The sequence below is a fragment of the Besnoitia besnoiti genome, chromosome V (assembly GCF_002563875.1).
Source record: "Besnoitia besnoiti strain Bb-Ger1 chromosome V, whole genome shotgun sequence".
Lineage (NCBI taxonomy): Eukaryota > Apicomplexa > Conoidasida > Eucoccidiorida > Sarcocystidae > Besnoitia > Besnoitia besnoiti.
In genome coordinates this window covers 2,989,648-3,014,592 of record NC_042360.1, presented here as the reverse complement: position 1 = coordinate 3,014,592, position 24,945 = coordinate 2,989,648, and the positions used below count along the sequence as shown (strand labels likewise).

The 24,945-nt window shown below is 65.0% G+C and overlaps 1 protein-coding gene across 1 annotated transcript; it reads right to left on the bottom strand.

The window, feature by feature from the left end:
* Positions 1 to 1,101: 1,101 nt before the first annotated feature.
* BESB_062490 (uncharacterized protein) lies at positions 1,102 to 22,516 on the bottom strand (the record flags this gene model as incomplete). Its single annotated transcript, XM_029364663.1, has 12 exons — positions 1,102 to 1,325; positions 1,776 to 3,558; positions 3,922 to 4,165; positions 4,615 to 4,664; positions 4,971 to 5,202; positions 5,472 to 10,933; positions 11,319 to 11,591; positions 11,891 to 11,975; positions 12,053 to 14,220; positions 14,714 to 14,786; positions 15,182 to 17,858; positions 18,532 to 22,516. The coding sequence occupies 12 exons, from the start codon at positions 22,514 to 22,516 to the stop codon at positions 1,102 to 1,104; spliced, it is 17,256 nt and encodes a 5,751-aa protein (XP_029219371.1).
* Positions 22,517 to 24,945: the final 2,429 nt, after the last annotated feature.

Here is a 24,945-nt window from a genome sequence, read left to right as displayed (position 1 = left end):
ATCTCGTGCGTCCACGAGGTAAAAGGGTACACTCCCTACTCGAATAAGCGCTATTTCGCAACTGGATAAACCTCCAGACAAACGGCAATTCTGCACTACGCACATCAAACCGAATACGTTTAATCTCTCAACGAGTTTTTCTTTGCGAGTGCTTCAACTGTGAACCGTGTGGAGCGGCGAGCCGCCCAGAGCGTGGGAGTCATGCGCGACGCTTTGACGGGCCACGAACCCGCCAGCCCTGGTGAATCCGCGGAAACCCCATCCGCCCTCGCACTCCAACTATGACATGCAGACAACCAAGTTCTTCCTGCAAATCTTAAGTTCGCCTTTGTCTCTCATACACAAAACGCTCTTCCGGCACGAAGGCCGCCGCGACGCCTCACACGCAACTCGAGCGAGGAACAAGCGCGAACACGGGTTCTCGGGTTTAGGGTTTACAGGGTGGTGCATTGTTTACATTCAAAACTGGGGACCGAAGAGAGAACCACACACGACCTAAAATCATGAAAGGGCGGCTCGCCGCGCACTCGCGAGTCTGGCGATTTTCCTGGTGAGCTTCGATCGCGAAAAGCGGTCGTCGTTCGCGCGTCGCGGGGCTCCTGTAGATTCTTTCCTGGGGGCGTTGCGCCGAAGTCGGGTGCATCTTAGGCCACGACGCCAAGCCTGGACTCCGGTGCACCTATCGTTTTCTGGAGATAAAAACCGGGCACAAACGAACGAAAATTGAGGTTTCCCTCCGAAAAAACAGAAAAGAACCATCCAACAGCGCATCGGCAGATGAATCTACCCCACAGAGAGAGACAGAGAGTGATATTCACCACACGTCAACGCGTATGCGATTCGCAACCAGTGTCTCCCTGTGGCGGTGCCTGTGTCCTGGTTCGCCACCGACTCGTCGCGTATGTCTCCCTATCTGTTCTCGGTTTGCGTCCTCTCTCTATTCTCTTCAGAGTTTAGGAATCAAGGCATCAGCGCGCGGAGGTCGGCACGGCTGAGACCCGGTCGACCTCCACTTGCGAGCTCCTCGAAGGTTGCGTTTCTCACTGCGCCCAGATTCTAAAAGCCGGCTGTCGCGGCGGCGTCGGCGTGTGGGATGGAGACTCACGATCGATCTCTCTTTCTGGGCAGCTGGCGGGAGCGCGACGTGTTAACCCCGGAGCGATTCTTTTCCTTAGCCTGCAGCCGCTGCGTCTGTCGCTCGCGCTCCCGTTCCTCCTTCTTGCGAATCTTAATCGTGCAAAACCAGCAAATCCAGTCGCAGTCATCGGGGGGCGGATTTTCTTCGTTGAAGCCCGAGCATGTCCAGTGATACCAGCGTTCACAGCCTGAATACGCAGCAGGAGCAGTCGAGAGTCAGCCTCCTTCACTCACCTCACAACCAGGCACTCAAAACGACGGGCACCACACGAATCAGGAGACCAAAAGCTACTGACGAAAAGAGGCTGAGACTACGCAAACGACCCCACACGCCCCCCCCCTCCCAAACGGCGGAACAGCCCGACGATCTCTACATTCAACCGAGACTCCGCAAGCCAGCCATCGGCGCTGCAGCCGCACACGTCTCCTCTGGAATGGCGATGCATCTAAGTTTGCATCGCAGTTGCTTCGCACGTGTGACTCTGCACCATCACCCTCTCCCGCGTCCTCCGCTTCGTCATATCGCCACCGCGAGTCCGCTCCCTCCAGAACACTCCTCAACCGTGTCTGCCTTGTCTATCCTGCCTCCGCCCCCCCCCCCTGTTGATTTTTTGCTGTCGTTTGGCTGCTTCACCTACAGTCGCATCCGACCCAGGCGAACCCGTCGCGGGGGCCGCCGTCGGGCAGTTCGTTGTACATGCCTTTGCAGATGGGACAGAAAATCGGCTGTTTTTCTCCTTGAGCTTGCCCCGGCTGCCCGATCTGCAGCCTGGTCGTGAGCGCGTCGAGCAGCGCCTCTTCGCCTTTTCCGGCCTCCTCCGCCTCGCCGTTCGCTTCGCCGCCCTGCGCACCCGCGCCCTCGCCCGACACCGCCTGGACGGCCTGCGCGACGGCCATCGACGCCGCCGCGCTGATTCCGCCGTACCAGCTCTGGCTTGCGAGCATCGCGCTCGCCGAGGCAGCAGCCGTGGCGCCGCCCACCAGCGGGCGCGCCGCCGTCGAACGTCCGCGCAGCAGAAACGGCGGAAGCGTGGGGAGCGACTGCCGGGCGCAGAGCTCCACGAGAGACTCGCCAGAGGGTGCAGGGGCCCCGGCCGGGGCCCCTGCACCCTCTGGCGAGTCGCTGCGGGCGCCCCCTCTTCCCTCGCTCGTCGGCGGCTCCGCCTCGGAGTCCGTCGAAAGCGTGAGCGCCGGCTCGGGCAGCGGCTCGCCTCCCGCTTCTTCCGGTGAAAGCGCCGCTCCGCTGTCTGGGCCCAGGCGCGCGAGACTGACCACCGGGTTCCTGAACGACTCCTGCGGGGACCACGTGAGGTGTGCAGGGTCGATCATCCGCTTCTGGCAGTCGCCCAGCGGCGTGAGCGGGTCGCCGTTGGCCGCGTGGGCGCGCCCAGGGCCTCCCGCCGGCGCTTCGCCCAGCAGCGCCGCGTGCGCGAGAGACGCCGCCGCGAGCGAAGATCGGAGGCCGCTCCGCGTCGGGAGCGACCCCGACAGCCCGGCGCCCGCGCCTCCTCGCTCTTTCGCCGAGGCAGACACGCTGTCGCCAGCGAAGGAAGATGCGGACGCGGACATCGAGAGGCGCAGCCGCTTCGCCCCCGACTCCAAGCTCATCGTGGGGACAGTGTTGCCGCGGCTCGTGCGGCCTGCCGTCGTCGTCTCGTTCTCATCGTCGTCCGCCAACAAGGCGTCGGTGAGCGCGAAGGCGCCGGAGAGTGCAGAAGCCTGGAGAAGGCGGCGGCGCTCGAGAGTCTCGGGCGACGGCAAATCGGAGACGCGGTAGGCCTCCCTCGCTGCTTCAGCCTCCGCTGCAGAGACCGGCGGCAGATGGAGAGCTTCATCCTCGAATGCGCGTCCCTGCTCGTACAACGCGTCGCAGATGGCGACGCCCGCGCAGTACAGCTCCCGCTGCTCTTCGAGGTGCATCGGACTCGGCGGTCCGGGAGTCAAGACGGAAGCTGTCGTGGGCGAGTTCGTCCCTTCGCCGTCGGCGGCTGGCCTCTCGAGGTCGCCGCCCTCCCTCGCTCTTCTGCCTTCGCCAGTCTCGTGGCGCCGCTTCTTCTTCCTCTCGCGCACGCCATGGAGTGCTGCTGCGTCTTCATCGTCTTCCGAGTCCCGCCGCGCCGCGAAGCCTTCTCTCTCCTCTCGGCGGCCCAATGCCGCTTCACACGAATCTCGCTTCAGCCTGGATTCGTCGCCGACGCAGCGCCCAGCCTTCTTCGCGCCGCCGCGCAAGACGTCGACGTCTTCCTTTCCAGGCGCGCGTTCTCTATCTGCCTTCGCGACGCCGTCCACGCGAGACAGCGAAGGCCAGCCGCGACGCCGGTCGCCCGCAAGCTTCAGCGACGCCGTGGAGACGAACGCAGAGAAGGAGGAAAGCGACGGCGGCGGCGCGCGATCCAACTGAATCCCAACCACGAAAAGCGACTGCGAAACACAAGAAACAGCGCCCAACAGAAGAATCATGCCCTTGCTACACAACACGATACCACGCGGCCTCTCGAAGCCCTCACACATCCACAAATATATATGATATATATATCATACATATGTATCATATACACATATGATGTATATGTGTGATATACATCTACATGATGTAAATTTATATACTATATATCTAGGCGTGAGCGCTGAGAGAGCGCTGCGTATCCAGGATCATTAGCGGCAGGTCGACAAGAGATAATCGTACTGAAGATCTATGCTTCCGCCGGCGTGCACGGCAATCTCTGTCTCGAATTCTTGCATCCCTGCAAGCACATCCGTGAAAACATACACAAGCAAACCTACCGTGACGGCCCGAACCGGGTCTGCGATGAGGAGCTGCAGGGGGTCAAAGAAGCGGTTCAAGTCCCACGTGTCTTTGCGTTGTTGGAGGCTGAGCGGTTTGAGCGAGGCGAGGCGCTGCTGCATCAGCTTCCGGTTGATTTGCGTTGTGTGCTCCAGACAGTAGGCGCGGTGAATCTGCTGGTCCAGGGACCGGCGCTGCGTCTCCATGCGGCATCCCAGCTGTCGCGCGCATGACACATGGAAGCTGAAAAGAAAAGACACACGCGCGGTGGACTCCGTCCATGTCCTCTCACACCTGCGGCCTCCCACAGCAGGCTTCCTCCACCAACTGCATGCCGCAAAATTCCACGCAACGAGAGAGCCGCAGCAGCGACAGGGAGGACAAGGGACACGCAAGCTGCTCACGTACTCGCGGTACCAGAGCAAAGAGGAATTGAGGAAGGCCTCAACACCCCCACAACACCTCGCTGGCACACAGCACTCGACCACTCGCGTCGAGAACGCAGCTTGACTCGCGCGCCGCCTCCACCGTCAGAAAGGCTGTCAGCCTGCGCGCTGGTGTGTGCAAAGGCCGCCAAAAACACAGGTCTAAGACATGCACCCGACGCCGAGACTGTTTCGCTTTTTCGACGCCACGCTCCAACCCGACCGCAGGATTCGATGTGTGATTGGGGCAAGCTGTAGAGAGCCTACCTCGCGGAGCATCTGAACCCGTTTGAGCAGCAGGCAAGCGTCGCGCCTTGCTGCAGACACACACGCAGGCAGCCGCGCCACACATGCACAAAGTCAGCGGGGACAAAGCCACGAAGCGCTGAACCAGGAATCTCCCCGCTTGAGACATCGCCTCGGAAGAGGCGCACTACCGGTCGACAGGGGCACCCGCCGGCCGTGCGCCCGGAGCGCAAGCAGCGCTGCCGACTTTATCAGTCAATGGAGAGGCGTCAGTCCCAAGCGCATGCGTTATGCGTTCCTCCGCGCACTTTTTCTGATGCGTCGCTGCGACCGCAGCCACGAGGACTGCGTCGACGCGTCGCCCCCGCCCCCCGCACCTGGATGCCGCAGTAGAGGCAGGTCTTCTCGAAGGCGAGCTTCGGGATGCTGCGGATATTCTCGGACGCCGTCGAGGCGAGCCGACTGGGAACCAGCCACTCGGCGCAGAGCCAGTGAACCCACTGCTCTTCCTTCCTCTCCGGCGGCGGATCTGCGGGATGGGCGTGCGCTGTGTTCTGCGAACTCTGGCGGCCGGACGAGGGGCCGCCGTAGCTCGCCCCGCCCGTCGCCCTGAAACAGAAGAGAAGACGCGCAAAAGATTCGAGTTCACTCGAGCCTCCTCCAAGACGGCAGGCCAGACAACGGGAGAACAACCACACACACGCGTCAATTCCATGCGCACCTCCGCAGCGGAAACAGTATATATATAGATATTTATGTGTAAAGATGCATGACATAGACAAATCGAAAAGGGCGGGCACTGGTATGGCAGTGGGACGCCGACACGCGAGGCAAGAAGCATGAAAATTCTTAATCTCAGCTACGTTTGGAGTACTTACCCTCCTCCGGCCTTTCTGCTGCCCGTGACGACAGGGGTATCCTCGGGAATGCGTCGCACGAGGAGGCCGTCGATACGGGAGCAGAGGATGCATCGCGTCTCTCTGAACGGCACGCGGGCATTGAGTACGGCTTCGCATCTTAGACACGTCCACTCTGCATCTTCATCGATTTGGCTTCTCTCTTCTTTCTTCGGTTGCTCCCTGTCGACTGACGCCAGCTGGCGCCGCCGAGTCGCCATACTCGCGCCCCTCTCCTCGCTTCTCCACGCCCGCGTGCGTTTTTGGTCTTCAGTCCCGTCGTCCTCTTCGCCCTCGTCTTCGTCGTCTTTCGCTTCCTGCACGCTCGGCGCCTCCGCGTCTTCTGCGTGTGCGTCTCTCCTTCGCTCTGCTCGGCTGTGTCGCTCTCGGTCTTCTCGCTCCTCGTCTTCATCTTCATCCTCTCTGTCGTCGCGCCCGGAGCCGCAGTCTTCGGCCTTCTCGCCGCGCTCGCGTTTGCCCCCCAGGAGCGACAGCACCCCGCCCTCGCCGTCAGCTTTCTCGTCTGCTTCGTCCTTCTCCGTCGCCTTCCACGCGCGGCGTCGCTGCAGACGCCCGGCGCGCGCCGCGGCTTCGCTGTTAAGGCTGGTGGGCGCAGCCCGCGAGCCGTGGGGGAAGTTCGGGGTGCCGAGCCCCGCCGCGTGGGCGCCGGCCTTGGGCGAGGAGAGATAGGACGACACCGCGAAGGACGGAGGCGCGTCGCGGCCTGTGAGGTTCCAGCACGACCGGCAGACGCGCACGTTGCAACAGCGGCAAGTGAGAAGATCGACGACTGCCACCGCAGAGTTCCGCGACGACGAGGCGAAGGCCGGCGCGCTCGGTGTTTCTCCCGAGCCCGACGGCGAGTCGGGCACCGCATTCGCGAACGCCCCAGACTTCGCCGCGCGGCTGTGTCTCCCTAGCGACCCACAGAGGGAGCACACCATGATGTAGTCTTCCTGCTGCTTGTTGAAGTGTCGCACGCGCTCCAGGAAGGTGCAGGTGGGCGAGGTGGTGCGCCACTTGCCGTCCTCCTCCTGCGACCCGCGGCGGCACTGCGGCTTGAGCGGCTCAGCCTTAGAGAGCGGCCTCCGCGCGGCCTCGCCGCCCTGCGCCTCCTCGTCCTCCTTCGCGGCCTCGTCTTCCACGCTTGCGCGGCAGTCGATCTCGGCGTCTCTGCCGAGCTGCCTGACTGCATCGACCAGCGCACGCATCGGCTCTTGCCAGTCACAAAATTTCGTGAAGAAGCTGTTGGAGCCCCTGGGGGGCTCGTCCTCCTCCGCCCCCCGAGTCGCCGCTTCGGCCTTGTCTCCGTCCTCGGGGTCGTCCGCGGCGAGCTCCCAGACACGCCGTCTGTCGGCCTCGTCTCGCTTCCGCTTCTCCCGATCGCCGAACGGCGCCGCGACGCTCACTCCACCGCCGCTGCCAAGCGCCAGCGACAGGCCAGCGAGTCCGCGCAGCGAAGACGCGCCGTGGTCGCCCTCCGCGAGGAACGCGAGGAGAGCTGGCGACGGACCTGCGCAGCAGGCGCCGCGCAGCGAGAAGAAGAGAAGCAAGTCTACCACTGCGTCAAGCAGCCGTGCTTCTTTTTGCACGCCTTGGCGCGCGAGAAAGAGGTCGTAGGTCTCCGCGCCGACGACTTCCGCCGCCTTCGAGTCTTCGAACGCGCATTTAAACAGCTTTTCATCGCCGGTGAACTGCGGCAAGCCCCAGTCTTTGATCGTTGTCAAACGGAGGTAGTCCACCGGAGATGAGAAGGAAGCAACAGACGAAATCGCAAGCGCCTCCTCAGCCAGCAACGACCCCGACGCGCACTCTGTGCTCGCCACCCGACAACCAACCTCCTGCGGCGACTCGCTCGTCGCCGAAGGCGATGCACCGGCGCGCGCGTTCCCGGCTTCAGCAGAGCCCGCTGCGCCGAACGCTTCCTTCCCTTCTGCGTCCTCGCCTTCCTGCCCAACAGAGCTCTCTGCAGTCCCCCGTTCTTTGTTCGCTTGATCCCCTTCCTTCGCGCTCGGACTCTCGCTCGCCGCGAGGCCCCCGAGCCCAGAGGCCGCCGTCTCCTTCGCCCCACCACCGTCTCCCCTCGCACCGCTTCGCGCGCTCTCCGCGCCAGGAGCCCCGACAGGCTCCACGGTCTGCCGCGGCGAAGCGAGCAGCTGGGCGCCACGCTCCGCGATCACTCCAGAGACCTTCTTGACCGCGAAACAGTTCGCCGGCGAACCCGCCCCGTGAGCAGGACTTGGCGGGAGGAAGGCGCCCTGGAGCGTCGCCGCTTCAGGCGCGCCGAGCAGGAGCCCTGTGAGCGCGAAGTCGTTGCCGAAAAGCTGGCGATGGCGCTCCTTGGCGAGCGACTGCAGATGGCAGAGCGTATGCACCTGCCGCAGCCGCTGCTGATGCATCGCCTCGTCGCGCGCCTGCAGCTCCCGAGTCTCCTCGTCGGGCTCGTCGCCGCCCCGCTGCGCGGTGGGCTCAACGGCAGCCGGTCTCCGGTCTGCAGCGAGGCTTTCGCTTGCTTTCGCGTTTTGCGCGGCGTCTGATGGCGACGGGGCGGCTGGCCGCTCGCCCTCCGCGAGCGGCACGCCCGCCGCGCCCGCGCTGTAGAGCGCCGCCAACTTCTCTCGCTGAGCTCGCGGAAGAAATCGTCCGCCAGGGCCGCGGTCTGGAAGGTGCAGAGGCGTGGGGCGCCCAGGCCCGAAGTGCCTCCCGAGGCGCCTCTTCTCCGACGACGGGCTCCCGACGGAACACAGCGAGCCATGCAGGCCCCGGGGCGAGAAGGGCGAGGAGACAAACTCTTCGGAAAGGGTCGAGACGAGTTCAGGCGCGCCTCCGCGACCGCCGCCTCCGACGTCCTGCGCGGCTGAAGACGGGGCGGCGCCTCCTGGCGCTGCCCGGGAATACGACACACACGAGGACGAAGGCCGCTCTTTGTCGCTCGCGCGATTCGAGGAAAGATCCTGGTGAGTCACGCCTTGGGAGCGCCGCGCCAGGGGCGGGCGGCCGCGGCGCTTACGATGCGGCGGAGGCGCGCCCGATGCGTCGGCGCCCGTGGCGCCGCTCACGCCTGTGGCGCCTGTGGCGCCTGAAATGGAGCCTGAGGCCGCCGTCTCCGGGGCGCGCGAGGCCGCCGAAGCCTGCGACGCACTCTGCGCGGTCTCCTCGCGCGACGCCGGCGAAGAACGCAGAGGCGGAGGCGGGTGCGCGCGTTTTTCTTGCTGGCGATCCCAGACGCCCGCCTCGTAGTACGGCGAGGGCGGCGGCGAAAAGGACGCCGCGAAGGAGGACGGGAAGCACACTGCTTGCCTGTAGACACCCGCGGGCGGGCGCAAGTAGGAGGAGGCAGGCACCTCCGAGTCCAGGCAGGACTGAGACGAGGAAGCAGCGGGTTTGGACTGAACCGGAGGCCGCGCGTCGCTCGGCGTGTCGGCGTCGCTCTTCACCTTTTGGTGGCTCCGCTGCGTCTCGTCTGCCTGCGACGAACTTCGTTCTTGCCCACGCAGCCGCGCATCGCTCTGCTGTGTCTCCGGTGTCTCTGTGCCGGCGGCGGAAGACAATGCCCGGCTTTCGGAATGCTTCTTGAGGTCGCTGCGAGATGCCGGCGTCCTCATTAGGTCAGCTGCCCTGGAGTCTCTCGCGAGATGACTGAGGGACGCGCCCTTCAGAGTGCCGCTGCTGCCGCCCTTCGCCCGCAACCGCCACAGGAGGGCCGTCGCGCGCTCTTCATCTTCGTCCCGTTCCAGCTGCACAACGACGTCTTCTTCCGCTTTGCATGCGTCGTCGTCGCTTCGCCTCGCTTCCACTGAAGCCGAGACGCGCGGTCGACTAGCTCGTTTCCGTGCGTCGTCTTCCTCCGCCCCACCGTCGTCTTTCCGCGCCTTCCTCTCGCTCTCCGCTCCGTCGCGGTCGCGCTCCCAGTCGCGGCTCCTCTCAGAAAAACAATTATGCTGAGAACTCTCCTCGATTTCCAGCCGCGGCGCATTTCGCTCTTCGCAGGCCTCTGAGACCGAGCGCCCCGAAGGCGCGACGCTGCCCGTCTCCGCTTCGCGCTCTACAGAGAGCGAGCCGACGGCGTTTGCACGGTCGCTTCGCTCTCGCCGCCCGTCTGGCGCGTCACCACGCTTCAGAGACGCAGGCAGAGAGGCCTCCATCTCCGGACGCTGAGGAGGCATCTCTCTGGGACCTGTGGTGCTCCTTTCCTCGTTGACTCCCGCCGGAACGCGAGGACGATTCGACTCGTCTGCCGCCCTCTTTTCTCTCTCCTCCAAGCCTTCGCGCGCCTCACTGTCTCGCTGATGCTCGCCGCTAGGAGCACCTGGGACTGCCGCCGGAGCGTCTCGGGCGTTTTGCGAGTCAGTGTCGCTCCTACAGCCGCTTCTTGCTGCTTTGTCTCCTTCCCGGACTTGTCCCTCTCCGCCACTCTGGTTCGCTTCCACGGCGCAAGAGGCCGGTGCTTCACCACGAGGAGACACGCAGCCGTTTTTCTCTTCGGCCGCGCTCGAGGCAGCCACGCCGTAGTGTGGAGCGCCGGAAGGTCGCAGGTCGCCTGCGTGTTGAAGCTCCTCTGCCTCGTTCTCGTCCTCTCGCCTGCCTCCAGATCGACTGTCCTGCATGCAGACCTCATTCGTCGATGTCTCGCCCCCTGAACCGGCGGCACTCTTTCCCGTCCCCTCTTCTTCTTCCGCCGATTCGTCCTCGCTCGCTCGCGAGGCAGAGGGCGCGACCGCCGTCGCACTTGCGAGGGCGCCAGTGGCTTGGGCGCAGGCTTGGGTTTTCCCTCGCGCCTTGTCGTCTTGCGTCTTCTCCACAGGCGCCTCCATAACTTCATCTACCTCGCTGTCGTCTACGCGTCGCCGCCGTCGAACAGAAGAAACCCTGGAAAACGCCACTTCGTCTTCATCGTCCGCGTCTTTTTCGAGCCCGGCCGGCGGCGCGACTGCGGGCGGCGTTACGCCTTCTCCGTCACCCATCGTGGCGACGTCCTCTCCGCTGTGCGCTTGGAAGTTCCGCGACTGCGGCGCCTCTCCTCCGCCCTCTGCACGATCGACCTTACCCCTGCTCGCCTCAGCCTCTCTCGTCTTCGAATTCCGCGGCGCCGCCTCGCTCTGCCGCGGCTGCTGCAGCCGCGCGTCGCGTATCGCGCTGTCCTCTCGGCGCTGGGCGGACGCAGTGTGCGGACAGGGGCGTGCCAGGGCCCCCTCGAGTGCATGCGGAGTACGCGTGTCCGTCGTCGTCGTCGTCGCGGAAGGGGCGCCAGGGAGTTGCAGCGAGGAGACGCCGAGGAGATCCGAAAACATGCCGCACACGCCGTCGTAGTTCGGGAACAGCAGCGACTGCAGCGCCACGCCCAAGTGCCCTTTGCCCGGTCCGAATCGCCACTCGCCCGGCAGGTCTTCTTCGCGGCGCTTCACCGCTTCCCGCTCGCGGTTCGCTTGGAACTTCCGCAGAATCTGCAGCAGCGAGAAAGCAGGCCCAGTCCGAAGGTGCGTAGAGACTATCAGACAGGCGCAATCCACTGTATCGGTTATATATTTTAGACGCTAACTTCCCGGCTAAACATCCCTCTTCTTTGAAACACGGCCCTCTCCAGCTCAGCCCTGGACACCCGCCTTCAAAGCTTCCAAGCCCCGCCGCGCGGCTCTCTCCTCCCTCCGCACGCCCTCGCTCCGCGGACGCGTCTCCGCACCTCAACGTTGCCGACGCCCCCGCTCGCCACGCCCTCCCCCCGTCTGGGACGGCAGCCAGCCTTCCTTTTCCGTAGGTGTCTGCTGCGAAGTGTCCTCTCCGCTCCGACAGCTCCAGGCTTCAACTTTTCTTCTTCTCCGCGGAACTTACCAGGGTCGGCGCTTTGTTCTTTGCGTGTTGGCTGCAGAAGATGACAGGGCGCCCCATGTCCCAGTCGACCATGCAGCCGGGCGTCGCCGTGGCGCAGCTCACGTGGTACGTGCGCTGGCAGCCGGCGTGGCCGCACTGCCCCGGCGCGGGGCCCTGGTGGTGGCAGAAGAGACACCTGAGGCGACTTCGGGACTCGTCCGCCTCGTAGCTCACGCGGTCAGTCACCGTCGCGTTCAGACTCAGCGCGCAGCGCAGGTGCGTCCACACACCTCTCTGAAAGACACGGGAAATGCGCACGCAGCGCAGCAAGAGTCGCGAGCGGTCGGTGGAGGCACCAAGAGAGCGGAAGAAAGAGGGGAGGTGGACCGCCTAGCGGCCCAGTCGGAGACGGCACACGAGCTGCGGAGCAGAGGAGACAGCGGCAGGCGCGACCGCACCCCCCGACCACCACCCACGCAGCGCTGCTGCTGTGGAGGGAAGAGAAAAAACAGACGAGGCAGCAGTGGCGACGCACTCCTCGAGCCAGCACAGCCCTGTCCGAGAGGGCGCCGCTGCCGGAGTCTCTCTCTCACCTTATCGGTTTTGCGTGCTGGGCCGCCTCCGCGGCAGAAGGCATCGTATCCGCAGAGTGCGCAGACGGGAATGCGGAGGACGACGCTGAGGCCGGGGACGGGGAAGACGCGAACGACGCACCGCCGTCGCGGATCCTTGCTGCAGTAGTTCTTGCTGCTTACGCTCGCGCCGGGCTCTCCGCCGCTGGGAGAGAATCCGCCGTGGTGGCGCACGCTGGAGAACGAGGGTGAGAAGGCCGAAAACGCGTACGAGGACCTGCCGCTGTGGGGAAAAGGCCCCCCAGGCCCTCTTCGTCTTGGCTCAGCGACCGGTAGCCGCCAGCCGACGACGGGCTCGACGCCGTCGGCGCCCCGGAGGTGTAGTGGCAGAAGAGAATCGGCGTCTCAGCGTCCTTTCCCGAAGGCCCTTCGTCGCCGGAAGAATCTGAGAAGGCATACGCCACGCGCCGGATGTAGTGCGACGGCAGCGTCGTCTCGTCCTCGAGAGACGACAGGCCGGACAGGGGGCCTGCGGCGGCGGCCTGTCTCTCGCGCCCGGGCGCGCCTGTCGCTCCCCGCGCGACCGCGGCGGGCTCGTCAGCCTCTGCTTGCCGCCCACACTCCCCGAGGCGCGGCGCCGCGCGCGGCAAGCCCTCCTGCTCGACGAACTGAAACCCCTTTCCTCCTCGGAGATCTTCGTCGCCGAATTCGGGTGTCGCCCCGCCCGCAGACTGCATTCCGTTCCCGCCGATGCCTGCTGAGGCGAGCGACAGCGGCGGACTGCGGTCGCCCAGGGCTCGATTCGCGTGTTTTGAGCCGTTTTCATCGGCAGTCCAGAAGGGCAGCACACGGGCGCCGAGAGTAGTCTGCGCGAGAGAAGATATGCAGCCCTTCGGCCCGTTGGCGCGCACGGGTGCCGAGTAGGGAGCGCCCAGCCCGCCGTCCGCCTTCCTCACCGTCTTCCCATCTTCGTCTCTGCTGTCGGGTCGCGCCCCGGACGCCGAAGCAGACCCGACCGCCGCGACGGACGGCACGGCGGTCCCCGGGAACGGGGACAGGGCGGCGTCTCCCCCGGGCGCGAGAGGCCCGCGGCAGCACGAGGCGCTGCCGCGGCTCGTGCTGCTGCGACTGCTGTGGGCGGCGTGGTAGGCGCCTGCGCCGCCGTCGGCGACGACTCGCACGGCAGGCCACGCCAGGAGTTCCTGAACCGAGTACGCGGCGTCTGGACTCAAAGTCGTCAGGCCGTCCTGGTCGCCCGCGCTGCCGTTCGCGCCGGCTCTGTCCCCACAGTGCGCACCCCCGCCGCCGCGGTCGTTTCGGCGGTGGTGAGGGCGATGGTCCTTTCGGCCGTGGCCTGACGCGCCGCCCGCGTCGGCGTGAGCCCGGCCTTTCCCAGCTCTCCTGCGACGGCCGTCGCCGTACTGCAGCGCCAGCAGCTGCGGCCTGACCCAGGAGTCGAAGCGCTCGAGACGCTCAAAGTGCCAGCCCACGTAGCTGGCGCGGCACTCCGCGGCCTCGTCCTGCGACCGCGGGCCTGCCGCGAGGCGAATCGCCGCGAGTGCGAGCTCGTCGTCCAGCTGCGGCAGCTGCTTCCGCAGCCACTCGCAAACGGGGCAAAGCCACTCCTCTTCGTCCTCTCGAAAGGCGAACCCGCCCGCGCCGCACAGCGGCCGTCGCGTGTGCGCCGCGGCGTCGCCCGCCTTCGCGCCGCCTGCGCCTCCCTCCGCGTGCGACTGCGCACTCGCAGACGCCCTGCCGTCGTCGAGGCTCGTCCCCTCGCCCGACGCGTCCCCCCGCGGCCCCCCCCCGTTGGCGCAGCCGGCGCCCGCGCCGCCGAGAGCGCCCGTAGGCGCCCCGAAGGCGTCCCCTCCGCCCCCCCCGCTGAGGTCGCGGTGTGCGGGGGTCGGTTGGCTCGCCCTCGAGTTGTTCCTCTCCTTTTTCTCGTTCGCGCCGGCCTTCTTCTTGTCGCGTTTGGCGCCGCCGCCGCGCTCGCGAGCGGTGGCGGGCGCGAGGCCGTTGTCGCCGCCGGCCTGGGCCACGCGGCGCTGCCGGCGGCTCGTCGAGGCCTTGACAAAGTCCTCGTAGCTGCTCACGGCGCGGTGCCCCAGGCAGAGGAAGTGAACCGGCTGGTAGCAGCCGTCGCAGAACATGATCGGGTCCTCGTCCCAGTCCTCGCCGCTGCCGCACACTGTGCACAGCGCCCGCTCAGCCCACTCCGGAGGCAGGCGGCCGCTGGACGTGCAGCTGATGCGCAGGCGGAGGATGTCGCGCGACTGCTGCGTGAGCGTGTAGGTGTGGCGCGTGTCGAGGCTCGACCTGGCGCTCTGCTCAATATACAGTCGAAGCATCCGCTGCGACCAAACAGACACACACACACACCCAAATGCAGGCTCAGCCAGCGCCAACAAAGTGGAGAATCCACGCGGCTGTGCCCCGCGGCCCCTCCACGCGGCGCTCAGCCGCATACGCTGTGCCGCTGACAACGACGCAACCTGCCTCTCGGCTGCCTGAGTGTGGACATTCTGTAGATAACGACGAAACTCGTGATAGTTCGACAAGAAATCGAACAGTCAGCACTGGCGCAGATGGTAGAAGACTCGAAGTGCATAGCATGCAGATAAGGAGCAAAGGGACGGCATGCGTGCACGCATGCGTTGAACAGGAATCACGGCAGAAGTTGCGCACAGGCCTCCGCATCCAAACTCGCATCGCAGGCGGCCGCATCACTCGTGCGTCGGAGAGAGTGGTGAAGCACCCCCGGAAATCAAGCCCGGCTCCGATGCAATGAAAAAAGTAGGACACGCTCAAGCTTGTCACGGCTGTTGCAGCAAAGGATTGACTTACGTCCTCGACTTCGGCCCAAGCTCGCCAGTCCGGCCTTTTTTCGCGTTGGATTGAAGTGAGTAGGCGCGAGCACCTGAAAGCACAGGAACCGCAAGGAGGGGCGCTTCACGCATGCCTCGGACCATATACGCCTGCAGCGCAAGCCGGAACGCATTCTGGAAGGCTTAAAGGCCATGAAGAGTGACATACAGCGACGGCACGCGAATGCCGAACACACACAACACGGCTGATAGACTCCCTGCATGGCCACAAACATCTACATATACATATCCATAAATATTTATATATATATATATATATATATATATATATATATATATATATATATATATATATATATATATATATGGAGATATGTGTAGATCCGTCATGAGGATCGTCGTGCGGCATATATGCATGCAAGGCAAAGGTAATCATCTAGCAATAATGAGACCAGGGGCTCACAAACTGCAACATGCGTCGCCTTACATGGCTCGTTTTTCATCCATGAGGGCCGCGAAGCGCCAGAGGAGGTTCTCCACCTCGGCGCCGACGGCGTTTGCCCTCGGCACAACTGCCGTCGTTTCAGCTGCAGCAGCAGGGGAGCCAGAGAGGGCTGTCTGCCGCGCCAGCTCCTTGCGGTCAATCGTTGAGCCATCTGCGGTCTCGCCTGCTTGTGAGGAAGAGGAGAGACTCCCGGCGTCTTGCGCGCCTTCCTCCTTCGCAGCGTGCGGGCTGCGACGGCCGCCAGCCTCCTGCAGGTCCCCGTCCTCCATGGCAGCCTCTGGACCTGCGTTCTGCTTCACGTGGAGGCCGCCGTTTGGCATGCCAAGCGCGTCCTTGGCACGCGCTGCCAGGTTGTCGCTTCCTTCGTTTTCCTCTCTCTCGTCGTTGTCCATCCGGCACTCCACGTTGCCGCCCGATGCCCGCTCGTCACCCGTCTCCTCCCGTTGCCCTTCCGGTGCCATTTCATCTGGAGTCTCTCCTTTACGCGCGACACCGTCGGCGGTCCCTGCCGGCGTAGCATCGGCGCGTGCTTCGCACACTGCAGCGTCTGCGGCAACTGCCGCTTCCTGTCCGTCTCCTGGCGCGTTTGGGGTCCCTTTCTCAGCCGTGGCGGCGCCCTGTCTCGCCACTGCAGCGGGGCGTGCACGACCGCCTGTCTCCTGTTTGGGCTCGTCGGTGCTCCGCTCGAACGCTAGCTCGCGGGGGGGAGAAGGATCCCCCGCCACCGTGACGTTCGCTTCGCCGCCTGTTGCTGCTGGCGCGTCCGTCCTCCCTGCAGTCTCCTGCGCTCCGCTGGAGAGCTCTGTAGGACAGTTTGCGTCGCCTGCAGAAGGCGTGGATGGGCGAGCGCCAACGGACGCCGAGGAAGGCGCCGGAAGCGAGTCCGGTCCACGTGGTTCATCAGCGAACCCTGGAGGCGCGACAGCGCTGGTGGCCTGGCCTTCATGCGCCTTGGAAGGAGAAGGAAGACTCTGCGCGCCTTCTTCGCAAAACAAGAGGAGATCTCGATGCGCGCCAGAAAGGTGCGCGCACGCAGGCCCCGGAGTCCAGATGCGGAGATGGCGGCAGTGCATGTGAATTTTGATTTTCTCCTCGAGATCCCTGCGCCCTCTTTCTTCCTCGACGGCGCGTTTCCTCCGCTCCTCTCTCTCCTTCCCGCGCCGCGCCGCCTTCGCCGTCGACGCCTTCCTTCCAGCCTTCGGCGTGTCGCCCTGCGACGGAGATGGCGCCCGCGAGGGCCCGGGCGGAGGGGCGAGGGGTGAGAAGAACGGCGACGTGGGAGTGTTGGGCGAAGGAAAGGAGGAGAAGGAGAGCGGCTGCATGCCCGTGTCGTGCCTCCGGGCATTCTCTTCTGCAATTTCGAAGAAAGTGCGTTCGCCGAAGAAGCGCTTTCCCGTATCCACGTTTGCGTAGAACGTGTGTAGGCTGTCGACGCGGGTCATCTGCGCCCGCAGGAGCTCCAGCCGAACCCCTGAGGGCACCATGGCCTGCTTCTTCTCGCTGTAGCGGAAGCTCTCTGCGATTTCCGCAGGATACAGACAGCAGGCCGGCGGGAAGGGCTTTAGCGACGAGGAGGCGCCGAAAAAGGGCGGGACGAGGACCTCCGGCGGAGGCTCAGGCAGACACGACTCTGGCGCAGAGGGTGTCTCGGGCTTCTGGATGCCGCCTCCGAAAGGCAAGAAAGAGGCACACCGCGTGGCGGGTACGAACGGCGCTGCCAACCCAGGGAAGATCGGCGGCGAGGGAGAGGGGAAGAGCGAAGAGGCGAGCGAAGACGACGACGGACAGAACGGCGAAGAAGCAGGGAATCCGGAGACGCGGTCCCCGGGCCCCGCGCCCGGCCCCGGAGAGAGAAGAGGCGGATACGTCGCAAACGGCGAAGGCGGAAAAGAGGGAAGAACGGGAAAGCCGGGGGGGGCTGGCGCAGAGGCGGGAAACGACGGAAACGGCAGCCTCGGGCAGGCACCGACGGAGCTGTTTGAAAGAGCCACGGGCGGGCAGCCCGGGGGCGCCCCGAAGAAGCCCGGCGCAGCGGGCGGTAGAGACGACGGACTCGACGCGCGTCCTGCGGGCGGAGAGGAAGAACTTCTTTTGGTTTCCGCGGAGGACACACCCGACGCGCACGCCGCGGCGTCCACCGCAGGCGCGCGAACGCAGTGCAGCAACGGAGCCTCCGCCAAGGCGCCGCCGGAAGACGGCGAGGGCACGACCGCAGGGCAAGGCCCGGGCGAGGAGAAGGGCTCGGGAGACGCGCAGGGACCGGCAGGGGGGTAGCCGGACGGGAAGGCCTGCGACGGAGGAGAGCAGCAGGACATGGAAAGCCCCGGAGGGTGCCCGATGGGCGGCGGCGCGCACGGAGGAAACGGTGGGAGACTGGGCGCAGGGATGAAGGGCCCGCCAGACGGAAGAGCTGGCGAGCACGAGCTCGGCTGTGGATACGGGGCCGGCGTGTACTGCGGACAAGAGGCCGGAGGCGGAAACGGCGGCTGCGCGTGCCCAGGGCTGCCGAAGGAGCCCGGCATAGCAGCGAGCGCCGGCTGAGGACTGGGGACGAACGTGAGGCCAACCCCGACTGGGGGCGACGCGCAAGCAGGAAGAGGCGCTGCCGAAGAAGGCGGCAGCGGCGACGAATACGGAGAGCAGCAGCAGGCGGCCGGCCCTGGGGGGGTGGGAAGCCAGGAGCTGTACAGTGCGCCGGACTCTGGGGACAGGCGCCGAGGCCGGCGGGCGGGTGGGGTGAGAGAGAGAACGGCCCCGGAAACGAAGGAGGCACGCAGGAGGAGGCCGACGACGGCGGGACAAGGGGGTGGGGAGCACCGGCGAATGGAGGCGGCGCAGCGCTTGCGGAAGAAAAGCCCGGCGGAGCGCGGCACGCGAGGCCGCTCTGACCCGTCACCGATCCCCCACTGTGCTCTCCAAGTCCCGCCCGAGGCGCTGCAGCCCGCGCGCATCCTGCGTCGTCCTCTGTTTCTACGCAGCGCCCGAGAGGAGCACGGCACAGAGCGGGGAGAGAAGCCACCGGCGAAGGAACGCCTGGAGGGCTGCCGAACGAGGCGTTGGGGCGCGATGAAGCTGCAGGATGGAATGGCGGAGGCGTGGAGGACCCAGGGAGGGCGGTCGAGAAAGATGGGCGGCTGCATGAAGGCGCTGAAGGCGAACGCGCCGGTGGAGCGTCCTGCCGCGTCCCCCCCTCGCCTGTCTGTTCAATCCACTGCAGCGTCTCGGGGGCGAGCCCGCTCGGGTTCTCTGGCCTCCAGCCGCCGCGTGCATGACAGAAAATGGCCACTGGGGGCCCGGTCTCCGGCCAGGAGGGGCCCGCGGGCGCGCCTGACCCGTTCGCTGGGTCTCCGGGCGCGTTCCGCGCCGCAGGAGGCCGCCGACATCCCCCCCCCCAGATGTCGAAGGTTCACGGTTTAGGGCGAGAAAAGCCGCTTGTTCGGCGGCCTGGCGCTGCGGCTCTTGCCACGCTGCGGGCGGGGCATCGCGGCAGTCAATCCACGCCGGGACAGGCCCCGAGAGAATCGTCGGGAGCGGCAGCCGCCGCCTGGGTCGCTTCCGCGGGGACGTGAGGAGCGTCGCAGAAGAAGAGCAGCCGGCGGCGGACGAAGACGACGCGCAAGAGGACGAGGCCGACAGCGGGGAAGAAGACCTGGAAGAGGCCGTGTCGTCCTGTACCGCCTCCTGACTATCTCGGCGCACGAAGCGCCCACTGCTGCTTCGCGGCGGGAGGGAACCCGGGGGTGCGCAGCCCGCAGTGCGCTTTCTTCTCTCTTCCCTCGAGCGGCCGCGCTTTCTCTCGCCGCCGCAAGAGCTCGCCGAGCTCGAGCGTCGCCGTCGGCGGCCGCCGTGGCCTCCCACAGTTCTCATCCCGCCTCCGGCGCCCGCGACCTCGAGTCTCTCTGCGCTGCCGTCGGCTTCTTCCTGTCCCGTGAGTGGGCGAGCCTCACTCTCGCCTCCGCCAGCACCCCTCGCCCCTCCCGACGCCTCGCCCTCCTCCTTGACTCTGGTCGTGTCCTCTGCGTCGACTCCCGCAGCGGCGTCCTGCTGCGCACAGGCTCCTGTAGCGGAGGCAACACCAGCGCCCCGGACGCGAGATTGGGGTCCCGACCGCAGCGTCGCGTCTGAGTCTCCCGCGTATTTTCGCTGCCCGTCTCGCATCTTGACTCCGCCGTCGCCCTCCTCACGGTCCTCCTCTTCTGTCAAGGCGCCCGCGTCGGTGGACGGCGCAAAGCCGGCGTGCACGCCCCAGTCGGCAGCTGTCGTCGTCGCGGCTTCCATGACGACGGCGAGAAACGCGGAAACGTCCCCGTGCGCATTGGCGTCTGCAGGGAAATCGGAAGGGCGCACATTTGGCGGAATGAGCATGCTGAGGACAAAGGCGTCCGGAGGCCTGCAGGTCGGAAACGCGGGCAGGCGCGACGATCCATTCCACTTCTTGTTGACGGTGGGGACAAAGAAGTCGCCGTCTGCCGCCGCACCGGCTTCCCCCTGGTCGTCGTCGCCTCCGTCCAGCAGGCAGGCCCTCTTCACCTCGCCCGGCAGGGGGCTGCCCATCCTCTGAACGACCTCCCTTTCGCGACCCGCCGCCCGAGCGCCGGCCGCGTCCCGCGCGGCGACCCCCGCGCCGCCGCCATGCGCAGAGGACGCCTCTCGGCTGCCTCGCCGGTCGTCGAGAGGTGCAAACCTGCCGTCTTTTCCTCGCCGGAGGTCGTGCCGGTCGTGGGAACTCCGCTCGCGCCGCACCGGCACGTCTGTCTCCGGCAGGCTGCTTGTCCGCAGCGGGCGCCCCGCCGCGTCGCGGGGTCTTTCCCTTTCACGGGCGCGCACGCCTCCACAGCCGCGCTTGCGGGGGCTGGACGGCGCAGACGACGAGAACCACGGCGAAGCCGGGGTCGACTGACCCGCTCGGCCGTTCCCCTCGTCAGCACACGAGCCCCGCCTTCCTAGGCGCGCCGTCGAGCGACCCGCAGGCGAAGGGCGAGGCGCTGACGCCGCTCTGTGCCTGGACCGGTCTCTGGAGGGAGAAAACATCGCCAGGTCTCGCGACTGGTGGCGCACGTGGGTCTCGAGCTGCCGATGGTGCAGCGAGTTGAGAAGGGACGGGTCGTTCGCGCCGGGAAGCAGCGAAAAGATGCTGCGGCTACGGTTCATCTGCAGGTAAAAGAGCTCCTCCTCCTCTTCGCGCTTCCACTGCGAGGACGACGCACGCTTCTCACCGGACGTCGAGCGCCGAGGACTTGCCCGGTCTCCGCAGTCCTGCCCATTCGGCGAACTTGGGCAGTAGCCGCCCGCGGGCGAGGCGGAAGCGCTTCTCGCCGCATTTGCAGCGTCGTCCTTCTCGTCCGCCTCCCGCTTGACCGACGACGCCTGACACCCGTCGGCCGTGCTGTGGCGCGTCTCTGCGCCAACTCGTGCCGCATCTCTTGCATCTCCCGCAGTGGGCTTCGAAAGAGTCGCGGATGTCTCGTCTCCACCTCCCTCTCCTCGTCTTTTTAATTCCTCGCCTGCCTCTCGCTCCCGTTCGACGGCTGTCGCGTCGTGTGTCTCTTCTGTGTCCTCTGGATCCGCGACGCCTTCGTAGCCGTCGTCGCAGGCTCCCGACTCAAGATATGGAGCAGACACAAGTTGGCCGCCGCCAGGTGCCGCGGCTGACGGCGATGTCGCAGGCGCAGATGCATCTGGTGCCGCGGAACCCGGAGCCTTAATCTCGCCGTCTTGCCCGGAATCTGTACGTTCTCTTTTCACGGGGGAGGAGCTCTCACGCGCCTCTCCGTCTTTTGCGCTCGCTGGATGCTTGTCCCGCTCCAGCTGTTCGCTCCCTTCTGCCTTCCCGTTTCGCGCAGAGCCTGCCTCCTCCTCTGCACTCTCCTCAGGCCGACGCGCCTCTCGCGCCTCGTCGCCTCTCCGCTCCGCAGCGCGCCCGCCGCTGGAGGTCGCATCCGCGGCGTCCTCTCTCCGCCTCGCAGTTTGGTCAGGCACCCCTGCAGAAAGGGGCGAAGTCGCATCCGGGGCGGCGGCGCGCACGTCTGTCTCATCTGCAGCGCTGCGTGCCTCCGAGTGCACCCGGCTGGCCTCTGCCTCTTGCCTCCTTCTTCGCTCTGCGGCCCTGTCCTGCAGGCGCTGCAGCCGCGCCGCTTGTGCGGCGGCTTTTCGCAAATCCTCGCACGCTGTCTGTCGGCATGGTGAGGGCGGCCGCTGCCTCTGGCCCAGCGGCGGAGGCGGAGACAGCGAGCTCGCCGGCAGCTCAGCCAGCAGATTCGCCGGCCACATGTGCCTCACAATCTTCCCTGTCTCCCCCGAGTACGACGGGCGCTCCAAGACGAGTTTCCGCGGCGGACGCGCGCAGAGTCCCGCGCGAGTCTGCGCGGGACAGGCTGTCGACGCCGGGGAGCTCATCGCCTCCTCCCCCTCGCGGCAGGCGCTGGACGCAGATTCCGGCGCGGCCCGCCTGCGCGACGCGGACTGCTCATCGTCGGGGGAGTCGCCATCGGTCGGACTGGCGCCGGAGACGGCGCAGCTAGAACGAAAAAACCTGGACGCGGAGGCCGCGCGGCCCGCCGCCGCCTCCTCGCCCTCCGAAGGCCCCACCGGCTGCGACGCCGTCGTCGGTCCCGTGCTCGCCCAAGACGGCGCAGCGGAGTCCGCGCGGCTCGGAGCGTCCTCCGAAAGCTGTTGACTTCTTCTCTCGACAGCACCCGCAGACGCGCAGTGAGGGGGGGGCGAGGGGGACGAGGCGCTGCTGGAGTCCGCCTTCCCTTCCCCTGTCGATCTGCGGCGACAAGGCCACGACGGCGGATGTCGCCCCGCATGACCGTCGCTCCGCGCGTCGCCGCTCTGTCCAGCACCTTCGTTTCCGCCTCGCGCAGCATCTGCACACGCGCCGTCGCCGCGAGACGGGACAGGAGTGGAGGCGTCCGCGCCCCTCCAGCTCTGCAGGACGAACTCGCCCACGGGGACCTTCAGAGAGACAGAGTGGGCCTTCGCCTCGTTGCCAGACGTGCTTGCGGCGGAGGCCGCGCAGTCCTCGGCGCCGGCTCCACTCCTCGCGCGGAGGTAGGGCAGGACCGCGTCGAGGAAAGCCTCGCTGCTGTGTTTGTGGTGGTGAAGGAGAGCCAGAAGGCGCGGGTTGATGGCGCTGAAGAACTCAGTGTCCTTCTCTATCCAAAATCGCTCCTCCTCAGTATCGGTGCAGCCGGCGCGGTCGCCCAGAGACCCCGAAGAACTGTCGGCGTTGCCGCTGTTTCCGCCGCCGGCGCGTCCTCCGCCGCCTCGCCCCCGAGACTGCCTCGCTGCGCGCTGGACTGAGCCGCCCGCCATCGCGCGAGACGTGAGGAGTGAGCGACGCGGAGGATTGAAGACGGCGCACACGCACGGAGAGAAAAGGATGTTTCCGTCACACCGCGCAGGGCGCCAAGGGCCGCGCGACACGCGGGCTTCTCGAAAGCAAGGCGCGGGCGAAGAACTCGTGGATGCAAACGGTAGAGTTGATTGAGACAAACGCCGCGCGCGACGCCTTGCGGCTCTGGGAAGAGAGAGCCAAACAATGAGGGCGCGCACCTACTCAGGAAATGAGGATGTAACGGCGAGAGACAACGTAATGAGGTCAAAGGTGCGGAGGTCCCACAGCCGGAGGCGGAGAGAGGTAAGATCAGGCGGCGAGAGGAAGGAATTAAATGAAGAGTGGGGAAAAGGAGATACTCCCTTCCGCCACGACCCGCACAGAGGACGAGCCCGCTGAATGCAAGAGTCGACAAACAGATGACAACACTGGCCGAAGTCGCACGCCGTCTCTGCATGTCACAGGTCGTTCGTAGTGCCCCTGAATCAAAGGACACGAGTATCTAGAGGGACGAAGAAGAACTGGAAACAGACACGGAGAGCGCATGCAGGTAGAGCAGATCAGAGCGACAAGGAAAACAAACATCTATGTAGAGAGGCCCTCCACGAGAGAAACCGGAGCCAGAAGCGATGGAATGAAAAACGAAAGTGAACGAATGTGCTAGCGTGTCAGCGCACGCCTCGTCGGCCGCTCCGAGAGGGTAGCACGCGACCTCGCTTGATTTGATGCCGCCGTCGCGCACCACATCGACCGACAAGTCAAGAAGACAATACAGGGTCAACCAGGCCAGAAAACGATGACAGGACCCTGTCCAACAAAGCTGAGGGGAAAGGGGCAGAGATTAACAACTGGAAGAATAACAAAGATGTCGCACGCAGTCGATACGTCTCCCTAGGGCAACAGAAGCGAAACGCGTACTGAGGACAGTATACACTCCGAGGTCGCAAAAACTCCAGCGGAGAGTCCTCTTTCTTCTCCGTCTAACACGTCCCAGGTGAAAACGAGAGCAGGGCAGCCACGCCCATGAGACACAGGAGACGGGGCCTCGACTGCGCGGAAGATAAGATGCCTGTCACACAGCGAACGAGCTTCAGAGGAAAAGAGGCGGAAAGAGCAGCTCCAGTCAAGAGAGAACGAGAGAAAAAGCTAGCAGAGTTCATCTAGAATGAGGTTTCAGCCGAAAATCCCACAAGGGAGAAGACGGGGCTTTTAGAGCAGAGGGAAACAATCGAACGTCTGCGACAGCAAGAAGCACCGCGGCCGGAAAACCGCATCAAACGTGAGTCATCTTCTTCTCTCCAAGCAGGAGGAAGTATCCAATCGAAAAAACGAGGTGTAAAATCGCCGAGGGGGCTACTTATGAGAAGACACATGCCAGGTCTTCCTGGCACGCGCATACGTGCCACCCAGAGCGACGTCCGTTGACAAGGAAGGGGTGAGTTCTCAGAAGTACGAGCGAAGCGACGCCGCAGCCATGTAGATCATCGAAATCCAGCGAGCAAAAGAGAGTAAAGAGCGAACCGCCATAGTGCAGATTGACTGCACAACGGGTTCCAAACTGATATTCCACGGTGTCGATTCCGGCGCGCCACAGGACTCACAACCGGGCGGCCGGGGAGTGCGGTGTGACGGCGAAAAAGGGACAAAAAACACAGTGAGACAGACGAAAACAGGGAATAGCCAAAGAACTAACAAGGCAGGCTATAGTGAAGGGAGAGGAGAGACGGAAGATTAGTGCTGCTCCTCTTGTCCAGTGCATGATTTCTCCATCAATGGAAAGAAGACTAGGGAAGCAGCAAACAAAAGGAGGGGGGTGGAGAGAAACGGATCCGTGGGAAAATCTCGTTCGCCACCAAGATATACCGCGCATCGAGAGCACCATGTCGGACGAAAGAAAGTGACGGCGGCTGTCTTGCTCGAATTACGTCTCATCACAAGGAGAGAGCACAGAAAACTCGGGTGGTCGTTTCGGACGACTTGCGGCGCCGTCGCCACGCCCCCCTGCGCACGCACTGTACAAAGTACCAGACAGAAGGAACTGTCGTGGAGAGTGAGCAAGAGGCCCGCGAAACGTAGCCATCTATGACAAGGAAAATTCCAGTCTTATTGCAGCGGAAAAGCCAGATTTCCAGTAAAATCCAGCAGGTACAAAGTAGGCGCGCAGTCTGGATTCTTACGGGCCACCTCCCCGCTGCGCCGCTGCCGTATCGGGGGAACTACCATCACGACTACAGAGCATCAAGTTTCCCCTTCCAGCGGGAAGGCATGCATTGCCATTGCCAGCTCTACTTGCAGCCAGCTCATTGCCGCGCCTTACAGTCTTGATATCGCGAACTTCGGCAGCTCTTTTTTATGAAGTTCTCTGTCCTACACGGTTCTTCTTTTAGGCGTTTTCGTTCAGGTGCAT